Here is a 13,066-nt window from a genome sequence, read left to right as displayed (position 1 = left end):
TCGGACAAACTTAAGCATCGCTACGGGTGAGAAGGTCTCATCGTAGTCAACCCCTTGAACTTGTCGAAAACCTTTTGTGACAAGTCGAGCTTTGTAGACAGTAACATTACCGTCAGCGTCAGTCTTCTTCTTGAAGATCCATTTATTCTCAATTGCTTGCCGATCATTGGGCAAGTCAACCAAAGTCCATACTTTGTTCTCATACATGGATCTCATCTCAAATTTCATGGCTTCAAGCCATTTTGCGGAATCTGGGCTCACCATCGCTTCTTCATAGTTCGTAGGTTCATCATGATCTAGTAGCATGACTTCCAGAACAGGATTACCATACCACTCTGGTGCGGATCTTACTCTGGTTGATCTACGAGGTTTAGTAGTATCTTGTTCTGAAGTTTCACGATCATTATCATTAGCTTCCTCACTAATTGGTGTAGGTGTCACAGAAACAGTTTTCTGTGATGCACTACTTTCCAATAAGGGAGCAGGTACAGTTACCTCGTCAAGTTCTACTTTCCTCCCACTCACTTCTTTCGAGAGAAACTCCTTCTCTAGAAAGGATCCATTCTTAGCAACGAATGTCTTGCCTTCGGATCTGTGATAGAAGGTGTACCCAACAGTCTCCTTTGGGTATCCTATGAAGACACATTTCTCCGATTTGGGTTCGAGCTTATCAGGTTGAAGCTTTTTCACATAAGCATCGCAACCCCAAACTTTAAGAAACGACAACTTTGGTTTCTTGCCAAACCATAGTTCATAAGGTGTCATCTCAACGGATTTTGATGGTGTCCTATTTAACGTGAATGCGGCCGTCTCTAAAGCATAACCCCAAAACGATAGCGGTAAATCAGTAAGAGACATCATAGATCGCACCATATCTAGTAAAGTACGATTACGACATTTGGACACACTATTACGCTGTGGTGTTCCGGGTGGCGTGAGTTGCGAAACTATTCCGCATTGTTTCAGATGTAGACCAAACTCGTAACTCAAATATTCTCCTCCACGATCAGATCGCAGAAACTTTATTTTCTTGTTACGATGATTTTCAACTTCACTCTGAAATTCTTTGAACTTTTCAAATGTTTCAGACTTATGCTTCATTAAGTAGATATACCCATATCTGCTTAAATCATCTGTGAAGGTGAGAAAATAACAATATCCGCCACGAGCCTCAACATTCATCGGACCACATACATCTGTATGTATGATTTCCAACAAATCTGTTGCTCTCTCCATTGTACCGGAGAATAGTGTTTTAGTCATCTTGCCCATGAGGCACGGTTCGCAAGTACCAAGTGATTCATAATCAAGAGGTTCCAAAAGTCCATCGGTATGGAGTTTCTTCATGCGCTTTACACCGATATGACCCAAACGGCAGTGCCACAAATAAGTTGCACTATAATTATCAACTCTGCATCTTTTGGCTTCAACATTATGAATATGTGTGTTAATACTATCGAGACTCATCAAAAATAGACCACTCTTCAAAGGTGCATGACCATAAAAGATATTACTCATATAAATAGAACAACCATTATTCTCTGATTTAAATGAATAACCGTCTCGCATTAAACAAGATCCAGATATAATGTTCATGCTCAATGCTGGCACCAAATAACAATTATTTAGGTCTAATATTAATCCCGAAGGTAGATGTAGAGGTAGCGTGCCGACCGCGATCACATCAACTTTAGAACCATTTCCCACGCGCATCGTCACCTCGTCCTTTGCCAGTGTTCGCTTAATCCGTAGTCCCTGTTTCGAGTTGCAAATATTAGCAACAGAACCAGTATCAAATACCCAGGTGCTACTGCGAGCTCTACTAAGGTACACACCAATAACATGTATATCACATATACCTTTGTTCACCTTGCCATCCTTCTTATCCGCCAAATACTTGGGGCAGTTCCGCTTCCAGTGACCAGTCCCTCTGCAGTACAAGCACTCAGTCTCAGGCTTAGGTCCAGACTTGGGCTTCTTCACTTGAGCAGCAACTTGCTTGCTTTTTCTTGAAGTTCCCCTTCTTCTTCCCTTTGCCCTTTTTCTTGAAACTAGTGGTCTTGTTACATCAACACTTGATGCTCCTTCTTGATTTCTACCTCCGCAGCTTTCAGCATTGCGAAGAGCTCGGGAATAGTCTTACTCATCCCTTGCATATTATAGTTCATCACGAAGCTCTTGTAGCTTGGTGGCAGTGATTGGAGAATTCTGTCAATGACGCAATCATCTGGAAGATTAACTCATTGAATCAAGTGATTATTATACCCAGACATTTTGAGTATATGCTCACTGACAGAACTGTTCTCCTCCATCTTGCAGCTATAGAACTTATTGGAGACTTCATATCTCTCAATCCGGGCATTTGCTTGAAATATTAACTTCAACTCCTGGAACATCTCATATGCTCCATGACGTTCAAAACGTCGTTGAAGTCCCGATTCTAAGCCGTAAAGCATGGCACACTGAACTATCGAGTAGTCATCAGCTTTGCTCTGCCAGACGTTCATAACATCTGGTGTTGCTCCAGCAGGCCTGGCACCCAGCGGTGCTTCCAGGACGTAATTCTTCTGTGCAGCAATGAGGATAATCCTCAAGTTACGGACCCAGTCCGTGTAATTGCTACCATCATCTTTCAAATTTGCTTTCTCAAGGAACGCATTAAAATTCAACGGAACAACAGCAGGCCATCTATCTACAATTCATATAAACAAGCAAGATACTATCAGGACTAAGTTCATGATAAATTTAAGTTCAATTAATCATATTACTTAAGAACTCCCACTTAGATAGACATCCCTCTAATCATCTAAGTGATCACGTGATCCAAATCAACTAAACCATAACCGATCATCACGTGAAATGGAGTAGTTTTCAATGGTGAACATCGCTATGTTGATCATATCTACTATATGATTCACGCTCGACCTTTCGGTCTCAGTGTTCCGAGGCCATATCTGCATATGCTAGGCTCGTCAAGTTTAACCTGAGTATTCTGCGTGTGCAAAACTGGCTTGCACCCGTTGTAGATGGACGTAGAGCTTATCACACCCGATCATCACGTGGTGTCTGGGCACGACGAACTTTGGCAACGGTGCATACTCAGGGAGAACACTTTTATCTTGAAATTTAGTGAGAGATCATCTTATAATGCTACCGTCAATCAAAGCAAGATAAGATGCATAAAAGATAAACATCACATGCAATCAATATAAGTGATATGATATGGCCATCATCATCTTGTGCTTGTGATCTCCATCTTCGAAGCACCGTCGTGATCACCATCGTCACCGGCGCGACACCTTGATCTCCATCGTAGCATCGTTGTCGTCTCGCCAATTTTATGCTTCCACGACTATCGCTACCGCTTAGTGATAAAGTAAAGCATTACAGCGATTGCATTGCATACAATAAAGCGACAACCATATGGCTCCTGCCAGTTGCCGATAACTCGGTTACAAAACATGATCATCTCATACAATAAAATTTAGCATCATGTCTTGACCATATCACATCACAACATGCCCTGCAAAAACAAGTTAGACGTCCTCTACTTTGTTGTTGCAAGTTTTACGTGGCTGCTACGGGCTTAAGCAAGACCAATCTTACCTACGCATCAAAACCACAACGATAGTTTGTCAAGTTGGCGCTGTTTTAACCTTCGCAAGGACCGGGCGTAGCCACACTCGGTTCAACTAAAGTTGGAGAAACTGTCACCCGCAAGCCACCTATGTGCAAAGCACGTCGGGAGAGAACCGGTCTCGCGTAAGCGTACGCGTAATGTCGGTCCGGGCCGCTTCGTCCAACAATACCGCCGAACCAAAGTATGACATGCTGGTAAGCAGTATGACTTATATCGCCCACAACTCACTTGTGTTCTACTCGTGCATATAACATCAACACATAAAACCTAGGCTCGGATGCCACTGTTGGGGAACGTAGTAATTTCAAAAATTTCCTACGCACACGCAAGATCATGGTGATGCATAGCAACGAGAGGGGAGAGTGGATCTACGTACCCTTGTAGACCGACAACGGAAGCGTCGGTTGATGTAGTCGTACGTCTTCACGGCCCGACCGATCAAGCACCGAAACTACGGCACCTCCGAGTTCTAGCACACGTTCAGCTCGATGACGATCCCCGGACTCCGATCCAGCAAAGTGTCGGAAGAGTTCCGTCAGCACGACGGCGTGGTGACGATCTTGATGTTACTACCGTCGCAGGGCTTCGCCTAAGCACCGCTACAATATTATCGAGGACTATGGTGGAAGGGGGCACCGCACACGGCTAAGAATATGATCACGTGGATCAACTTGTGTCTCTAGGGGGCTGCCCCTGCCTGTATATAAAGGATCAAGGGGGGGCGGCCGGCCAGGAGAGGGCGCGCCAGGAGGAGTCCTACTCCCACCGGAGTAGGACTCCCCCCTTTCCTAGTTGGAATAGGATTCGGGAGGGGGGAAGAGGAGAGAGAGAAGGAAGGGGGCCGCCCCCCTCTCCTTGTCCTATTCGGACAAGGGGGAGGGGCGCGCGGCCCAGCCTCTGGCCACCTCTCCTCTCTTCCACTAAGGCCCACTAAGGCCCATATACTCCCGGGGGGTTCCGGTAACCTCCCGGTACTCCGGTAAAATCCCGATTTCACCCGGAACACTTCATCCAAACATAGGCTTCCAATATATCAATCTTTATGTCTCGACCATTTCGAGACTCCTCGTCATGTCCGTGATCACATCCGGGACTCCGAACAACCTTCGGTACAAAATCATAAACTCATAATATAACTGTCATCGAAACCTTAAGCGTGCGGACCCTACGGGTTCGAGAACAATGTAGACATGACCGAGACACGTCTCCGGTCAATAACCAATAGCGGAACCTGGATGCTCATATTGGCTCATACATATTCTACGAAGATCTTTATCGGTCAGACCGCATAACAACATACGTTGTTCCCTTTGTCATCGGTATGTTACTTGCCCGAGATTCGATCGTCGGTATCAATACCTAGTTCAATCTCGTTACCGGCAAGTCTCTTTTACTCGTTCCGTAATTGCAATTAACTCATTGCATTGCTTGAGTATGTGAGCTATCTCCGATGGGCTTGCCCTCTCGGTATGCAATATTCAATCTCTTACCTGCAAGTCTCTTTACTCGTTCCGTAATACATCATCCGCAACTAACTCATTAGTTGCAATGCTTGCAAGGCTTATGTGATATGCATTACCGAGAGGGCCCAGAGATACCTCTCCGACAATCGGAGTGACAAATCCTAATCTCGAAATACGCCAACCCAACATGTACCTTTGGAGACACCTGTAGAGCTCCTTTATAATCACCCAGTTACGTTGTGACGTTTGGTAGCACACAAAGTGTTCCTCCGGCAAACGGAGTTGCATAATCTCATAGTCATAGGAACATGTATAAGTCATGAAGAAAGCAATAGCAACATACTAAACGATCGGGTGCTAAGCTAATGGAATGGGTCATGTCAATCAGATCATTCAACTAATGATGTGATCCTGTTAATCAAATGACAACTCTTTGTCCATGGTTAGGAAACATAACCATCTTTGATTAACAAGCTAGTCTAGTAGAGGCATACTAGTGACACTCTGTTTGTCTATGTATTCACACATGTATTATGTTTCCGGTTAATACAATTCTAGCATGAATAATAAATTTTTATCATGATATAAGGAAATAAATAATAACTTTATTATTGCCTCTAGGGCATATTTCCTTCAGGATTACAGTGTATTTTCTTATAAACGGAGGGAGAAAGGAAAAGAGGGAGAAAGGAAAAGAAAAAAAACGAGCGTCTAGTAACGGGCAGACCCGATAAACCGCGCCCAACAAAATAAAACCGAACCCGGTTCAAAAGGACAACCAGCCACAAAACCACAAATCTTAGCGTGAATCACATCGCGCGATCGGACGGCCAAGAATTTGAATGATAAGAATTTGAATGACAGCCAATTGAAAATCACTCAGCTGAAAAATAGCAAAACCGTTAAAAAAAGACCCAGATATGTTGTTGACAACTCATACCAACCTGTGGTTGAGATGGTTAGGTGGACAGTGGTATTCCCAAACCCACCAGGGTTCAAATCCTGGTGCTCGCATTATTTCTGGATTTATTTCAGGATTTTCGGCAATGCGCTTTCAGTGAGAGGAGACGTTCCCGTCGACGACGAGGCGCCTACGGTGACTTCGTAAATCTCAAAATGATATGAGCGCTTGTGTCTAAAAAAAATCAAGTTTTTAACTGACAAGAAGGAACGTTTCGATTTGCTACAAGCCCAGCACACGTTTCATTTGTTACTATATTTGTGTACACGTAAGCACCACGTAACCGATTATTATGTCGACCCTTCTGGAAGTTTTATCCCCGCCGCTACAACGCCAAACCTGGCCAGCGCGACGATTCTTTCCTCCGTCTGTTCGCATCGGCCGGGCCGCCGCCGCCGTCACGGCTCGCCACACCTCGCTGGGCCAGCCATGGAGCTCGATCTCCCGCCGCCGCGACAGGCACCGCCGCTGACCGACCTGGCCGCCGCCATCCGCCTGGCCGCCGAGGCCGCGGCCGCGCTCTCCGCGCCATCATCCTCCTCGGCCGCAGCCGCTGCGGCCGCCACCCTCCGCGACGCTCACGCCGCCATCGGCAGCTTCCTCTCCCGCCTCGACGCGCCCGCCGCCGTGCCGTCCGACAACGATCAGCCCATGGCGGATGGCTGCGAGGCGGGGGAGCCGATGATCGGGGAGGTGGAGGACGGGCTCCGGGAGTGCGCCCTGCAGGGGAACAAGCGCCGGAAACGGCCCGTCCCGCCTTCGTGGCCCCTCGGGCCCCGTTCGAGTGGCGCTTGCGTGGCGCCGGAGGCCACCGCCGAGCCGGTGCTGGACGTGCAACGGCGGCGGGGTGCTGCCATGGATCTCTTGCTGCAGTTCCATGCGTAGGATGAAGGTGATTCCTGGTGCTTTTACGTGGTGATGGAAATTTAATTGATTTACCACTAGGCTACTTTGGATTAGCCATGGATGCAGAAACCATGCGAATAATTGCGTGCTTGGGCTGTGTCGATGAGAGGGGAATGGCCGAATGAGCATGGTGACAGAATGATTGCGTTACTGTTGTGCCCGCTGATGTTGTCCCCAGTAAACCAAATTTTCTCTTTATAAAATTATGACGCAATCAAACATGGACGACTAAGATACTGAAATTACTCTAGTAGTCTACACTGGGTTTTATTACTGATTTTTGTACTTGATGTTTTATTTCCTAGTTACCTTAGTTCAGAAGAAAAAAAAGGTAGCATTATGAATTCTCTTATCCCGTTTGTAGGGTACTGGCCATATTGTTTATCTCTCTAGCATGATGACTTGATAAAATGTGAAGGAAAGTAGGGAATGTCGGGTTGGATGTGTGCGCTGGATAAGTTGATAGCAGTGAAAAATGCCTGACTTCTTTGCCACTATGATGGTGACTAGGAATGTAAAACTTTATTCTGTGTATTGCTTCTTGTTGATAACTATGCATAGTCAACCACATTGGAATATAGGAGGTTGAACGCTGAATCTGGGAATTGCAGCATTGCAAATTCGCAACATTAATAAGTTGCTATCACTTTGTCCAAAGTTTAGTAGAAAAAGTACTACGACAGAGAAATGTTGCAAAAAAAAGAAAGGGCTTGTTAAGTGTCTCAGTTTCTGCTTGTCAGTTGAGACATGATTTGTCAATTAGCACGGAACAATATCAAATGCATCAGTTTGTGCAAAAAATAAATAAATGAAATGGCTTATGTAAGAAGTCCTCTTAGGATGGGGAAGATCTTGAAGTTTCTTTAGAGTTTCTTTTAAGGTTAAAAAAAGAACTTAGTTATCAGCCTATTTCTGTAGGAATTCATTTGTGCTAGCAACTAATGCACTACGTATAGGCTGTAGCATGCTATGTTACATAGATCTTCTGAAAGGTGAAAGCTAGTACATTAGACGAGTCCATCTGTACTGGTACTACTGTACCATCCTGTTGATGCATGATCATTATCTTGATCCAAGTTCCTCCAGCATGAATACTGCAAAGTCTCGTACATGTACCATATCTGACAGCAGACAATCAGACTGCACAGCCCCATCCATGGTTGATATTTCCACATTAATAAGCTTGCAGATATACTAATCTGCAAATAATGTTTAACTTCTCTTTCCCATTGAATGAAACCTTCAACGCCTTGTTTAATTTGTTTCGCTCATTTTCCACTGCAGGGTTCATGAATCACGAGTAGCATAGGAACAAAGTGATGAGCACCGGCCGCGGCACCTTTGGTCATCTTGTTCTTCATACAGATTGCACAGCCAGAGCAAACAACATTCCACACCGAGGCAGCTAGGATGAACACAGTAGTAGTCGAGCATAAATATATGAATACAGCGAGAACCTGAGACACTTGAGATCAGAGTGGGATGTCGGTGGATTGCGGGCCTTCTGTAGTTTTGTTTCTGAACAAACGGGCTAAATCCTCCTGTACTTCGTTTCCTTCTGTCATTTGACATCAGAATGATAAACAGACAGACTGGTGCTTGCTCAACATGTTCTTATGTCCAGCATATTACTTACTCCCTTCGCTTCCTAAATATAAGTCTTTTTAGAGATTTCACTTATAGAGACTACATTCGGATGTATATAGACGATTTTTAGAGTATAAGTTCACTCATTTTGCTCCGTATGTAGTCTATAGCGGAATCTCTTAAAACACTTATATTTAGGAACGGAGAGAGTACTTTTTTACCTTTGTTTTAAATTAGTACTGTCATTAGCTGTGAGTGTTTTTCAGTTTTTCACTCCCAGATATGAAGTATAGTGATTCAGCTCACTCACAGCTGTACATGGTTTTGAACGTTCTCCCGCAAAAATATAAAAAAGTCTCTTTGTCCGTTCTACAGGCTGCTCCTTTTCTTGCTCTCGGGTGATTCATTCGTCTTAATTTTAGTTTGTTGTAGCATTCGCTCCGTCAACGAGAGCTTCGCCCACCCTTCACTTGACCATGGCCGCTCCGCTCCTCTGCCTCTTGGCCGTCCTCCTCCTATCCACCGCGTCTGCGGAGTACCCGCAGGAGCTGCTTCGGCGCGCCGAGGGGGAGCGCGAGTGGATTATCGGCGTGCGGCGGCGCATCCACGCCCACCCGGAGCTCGCGTTCCAGGAGCGCCGCACCAGCGCACTCGTCCGCGAGGAGCTCGAGGGGCTAGGGATCACCGCCCGCGCCGTTGCCGGCACCGGCGTCGTCGCTGATGTCGGCTCGGGCATGCCCCCGATCGTCGCCCTCCGCGCCGACATGGACGCCCTGCCCATCCAGGTCCGTTCCCCTCTTCTCTTCCCGTCCGATGCTACACTTGTGGTCTGGCGCAGGGTGCCCTTCCCCTCCGATGCTACTCCGGTAGTCTGGCGCGGTGTGTGTGACCGGTGGTTGGTGCTGAACGGCAGAACTGTATCTTCTCGGTACTGTACTACTACTGATCGTGCTTGCTTGATTCGTGTGCTCTCAATCTTGTGACTGTCTCTTGCTCTCGGTTGGTATGATATTGTTTTGCTGGAGGGATGACATTTTGTTGGTTGTGCGCACTTGGGATGGCAGGAACTGGTGGAGTGGGAGCATAAGAGCAGAGTTGATGGCATGATGCACGCGTGTGGCCATGATGCGCACACAGCGATGCTCCTCGGAGCGGCAAAGTTGCTGCATGAGCGCAAGGATCAGCTTAAGGTGAGTGCTTGCTTATGATTCTGCTCTAAGTTTGACTGAATTTAGTAGTACTTCGGATATGTTTGGGTGAGGTCGCTCGACAGAACACTTTACACCCCCTGGTGTCTGTTCTTCAGTCTCATGTTAACAATAAGTCAATAACACATGCCATTTACTAATTCTCTTGTACTTTGTCCAGAGAGAATACAACCGCAATGCTTTTCCTTTGACCGAATTTAGTACTTCAGTTGTGTTTTGGCGAGGTTGTAAGACAAAACACTTAATCCCCTGGTGTAAGTTTTCAATTTCATGTTAACACATGCCACTTGCTGATTTTGCTTTTCCTTGTCCAAAGGAAATACAACCCAAATGCACTTCCTTCGTATTTTGTGAGCCAATGCAAGGTAGTAATTAATAGTCAGATATCATAACTTAACTCAGCAAAGTAGGGATGATCATTCCGTAAAAAAAGCAGAGTGACCATTAAATCAGAAATTTTGTGTTAATCACGGTTAGCAATTAGTTCTGTGAAAACACCTTTTTCAGAAGTTACAGATTAATGTAACATTTGTCTTGTATAATGAAGCATATACATATTATGTACTCCCTCCGTTCGGAAATACTTGTCCTAGAAATAGTTGTATCTAGACTTGTTTTAGTTATAGATACATCCATTTTATCCATTTCTAAGACAAGTATTTCCGAACGGAGGGAGTAATTATCTTGTATGATGAAGGGAACTGTGAGACTCCTTTTTCAACCTGCTGAGGAGGGCGGTGCTGGTGCGTCTCATATGGTAAAAGAAGGTGTTCTTGATGGTGTTGAAGCTATATTCGCCATGCACGTCAATTGTCAGATTCCGACAGGTGCAATAGCTGCTCACGCAGGGCCAACACATGCAGCCGTGTGTTTCTACGTAGTGAAAATAGAAGGTAAAACCGGGAAGGCTGAAACACCACACTTGAATGTGGATCCTATTGTTGCTGCGGCATTTACCATCCTCTCCCTGCAACAGCTCACCTCGAGAGAAGATGATCCTCTTCACAGCCAAGTACGACCTTGTCCTATAGCGATACTACTTTGCTTAGCTGATTTTCTTCAAGCATGTCATATAGAAAGAAAATGTAGCTGATCATGCCAACAAACGGAGGTCTTTTTCTCACAATAAATTTGGCATAATGGAACATATTGAAGTGGCACCTGAAATGCTACTCCAGTGATGATCTCATATGGAGAAATAACATCTTCGCTAAAATGTGATACTTATTTTGATGCATATTTTTAGCATCAGTCAAGTGTTATACACCTCAATGAATTTCTTTAGAGTGGCTAGTATAACTGTCTACATTCAACCAACCTACTTTAGGCAGCAGCACATGCTTCTAAATGTTGTTCCCCCAAATTTTGCTCCGCCATACAGCCCATAACATTAACATGCCCGGTTTGATCTGTCTATGTATTGTGTTCAGGTCCTCTCTGTTACCTATATTAAAGCTGGGAATTCTACTGATGCCACACCTTTAGTTGTTGAATTCGGAGGCACTTTGAGGAGCCTCACTACTGAAGGACTTCATCGGCTGGAGAAAAGGCTTAAGGAGGTAAGCATTATGGCACAATTTAATTCACTAAGAGGTAGCATTTCTGATAGTAATATTGGTATGCTGCAATCACCGGTACCTTCATAGTTTATTTTCCTTTGAGCAAAGAGCTTCAGATCAATGAGAGCACCTTGGGTGCATTCTCTCAAAAGTCGGATGTGCTTTCAGTTTTCAACTACACAACCTACACATTTATGCATGGTCTATTGGTCCTGTTTCCTTGGTCAGCAAAATTCATGTTTCTTTTCTTTTTGTACGGCAAGCACTAAGGAGTTAACGCTGTTTGCATATGGCTAATTCTTTGCATGCCAATGGTAACTTCAAACTATTAAATACTCCCTCCGTCCCAAAATGTAAGACTGTTTTTGACACTATCAAACAGTCTTACATTTTGGAGCGGAGGGAGTAGCTTTTACCGTGAAGATAATGCAAATTGAAGGGCCCTGAATAAATGTTCTTGGTTTTCCCAGGTAGTAGAAGGGCAGGCAGCTGTACATAGATGCAAGGGAGTTGCAGAGATCCTGGGGGCTCCCTCCTACCCAATGTATCCTGCAGTCGTGAATGACGAGAGGCTGCATCGCCACGTCGAGAATGTGGGCAGAAGTTTGCTTGGCCCAGACAATGTGAAGCCGGGGGAGAAGATCATGGCAGGGGAAGACTTTGCTTTCTACCAACAGTTAGTTCCTGGCATCATATTTGGTATCGGTATTAGAAACGAGAAAGTTGGTTCGGTGCACTGTTATCACAACCCGCATTTCTTCGTGGACGAGGATGTCCTTCCAATTGGAGTTGCATTGCATACTGCTACTGCAGAAATGTATCTCTCTGGGTGTTCCACTTGAAATGGAGTTGGAACCGTGCATTCGCGGTAAGAGCAACTTAGCAGATTCCATAAGAAGAGAGTCTTCAAAACAGTCTTACAGGGGCTTTTATTTTCTTCGAGTCTCCAGAGCAACCGTGCAGTGTCAGATTCCACAAACTGCAGCCTTTATAATTTTTCATCCAAATTTCTCCTATGTGTGTGCACATATTTGAACTTCAGTCTGGCATAGATATATTAACCAAAAAAAAAAAATCATGGTTCAACATCACACACTTCAACAACATTGCAAATTTGGAATTTGGAATTTAAACCTTGTCTATATGTAGATAAGGTGAATTAGACGAAAAACTTAAGCATACTTACTAATGTCAAAAAGCGACATAGGGCTGCTAGATTGGTGTTGGTGACGGCAGTGCCGACGTCCCACTCCTGCTACTGCAGTCTGCAAGGAACCCCTCTACTTAGGGGCATGGCCAATGCTCCAGCGTGGACAGGCGCCCCAGCTATCCACGTAGGGTAGGATGCAGCAGGAGAGAGAAGAAAAGATAGATGCTTGCAGAACGAATTGGTCTCTTGCAGAAGAGGAAGGTGATTCACCAAAAAGGAGAAAAGAAGAGGAAAGCAGCAAAAGCGTGGGAAACTAGTGCAGTCATTGGCTTAGAGAAATGGAAAGATAGGAGGAGAGAGAGTGCATGAGGGACCACACCATTGGGTAAAACTAGTGCTCTAATTTTTTTGTTCTGACATGGATCATGGAGCAGCGCTATAGTGATGCTACCATTGTTCATGCCCTTATGATCGGAAACCCCCTCTAGTGATGGGCATTGCCGTCCGTCACTAATTCAAGTGACAAGTTGTCAGTGGTTGTCTTTCAAAAGTTTTCCTCTCCAGCCTCTTTTGACCGCTGGGTTACCAAGGT

The 13,066-nt window shown here is 45.0% G+C and overlaps 2 protein-coding genes across 2 annotated transcripts; both read left to right on the top strand.

Moving 5' to 3' along the window:
* Positions 1-6,373: 6,373 nt before the first annotated feature.
* On the top strand, positions 6,374-8,579 carry LOC125539117. Its single transcript, XM_048702483.1, has 2 exons — positions 6,374-6,956; positions 8,255-8,579. The coding sequence occupies exon 1, from the start codon at positions 6,494-6,496 to the stop codon at positions 6,947-6,949; it is 456 nt and encodes a 151-aa protein (XP_048558440.1). The 5' UTR covers positions 6,374-6,493; the 3' UTR covers positions 6,950-6,956; positions 8,255-8,579.
* Positions 8,580-8,706: 127 nt separating this feature from the next.
* On the top strand, positions 8,707-12,340 carry LOC125539116 (IAA-amino acid hydrolase ILR1-like 5). Its single transcript, XM_048702482.1, has 5 exons — positions 8,707-9,342; positions 9,622-9,747; positions 10,463-10,777; positions 11,196-11,324; positions 11,795-12,340. The coding sequence occupies exons 1-5, from the start codon at positions 9,034-9,036 to the stop codon at positions 12,164-12,166; spliced, it is 1,251 nt and encodes a 416-aa protein (XP_048558439.1). The 5' UTR covers positions 8,707-9,033; the 3' UTR covers positions 12,167-12,340.
* Positions 12,341-13,066: the final 726 nt, after the last annotated feature.

This window comes from Triticum urartu, chromosome 2 (assembly GCF_003073215.2).
Source record: "Triticum urartu cultivar G1812 chromosome 2, Tu2.1, whole genome shotgun sequence".
Taxonomy (NCBI): domain Eukaryota; kingdom Viridiplantae; phylum Streptophyta; class Magnoliopsida; order Poales; family Poaceae; genus Triticum; species Triticum urartu.
This window is presented reverse-complemented; position numbering and strand designations above follow the sequence as displayed.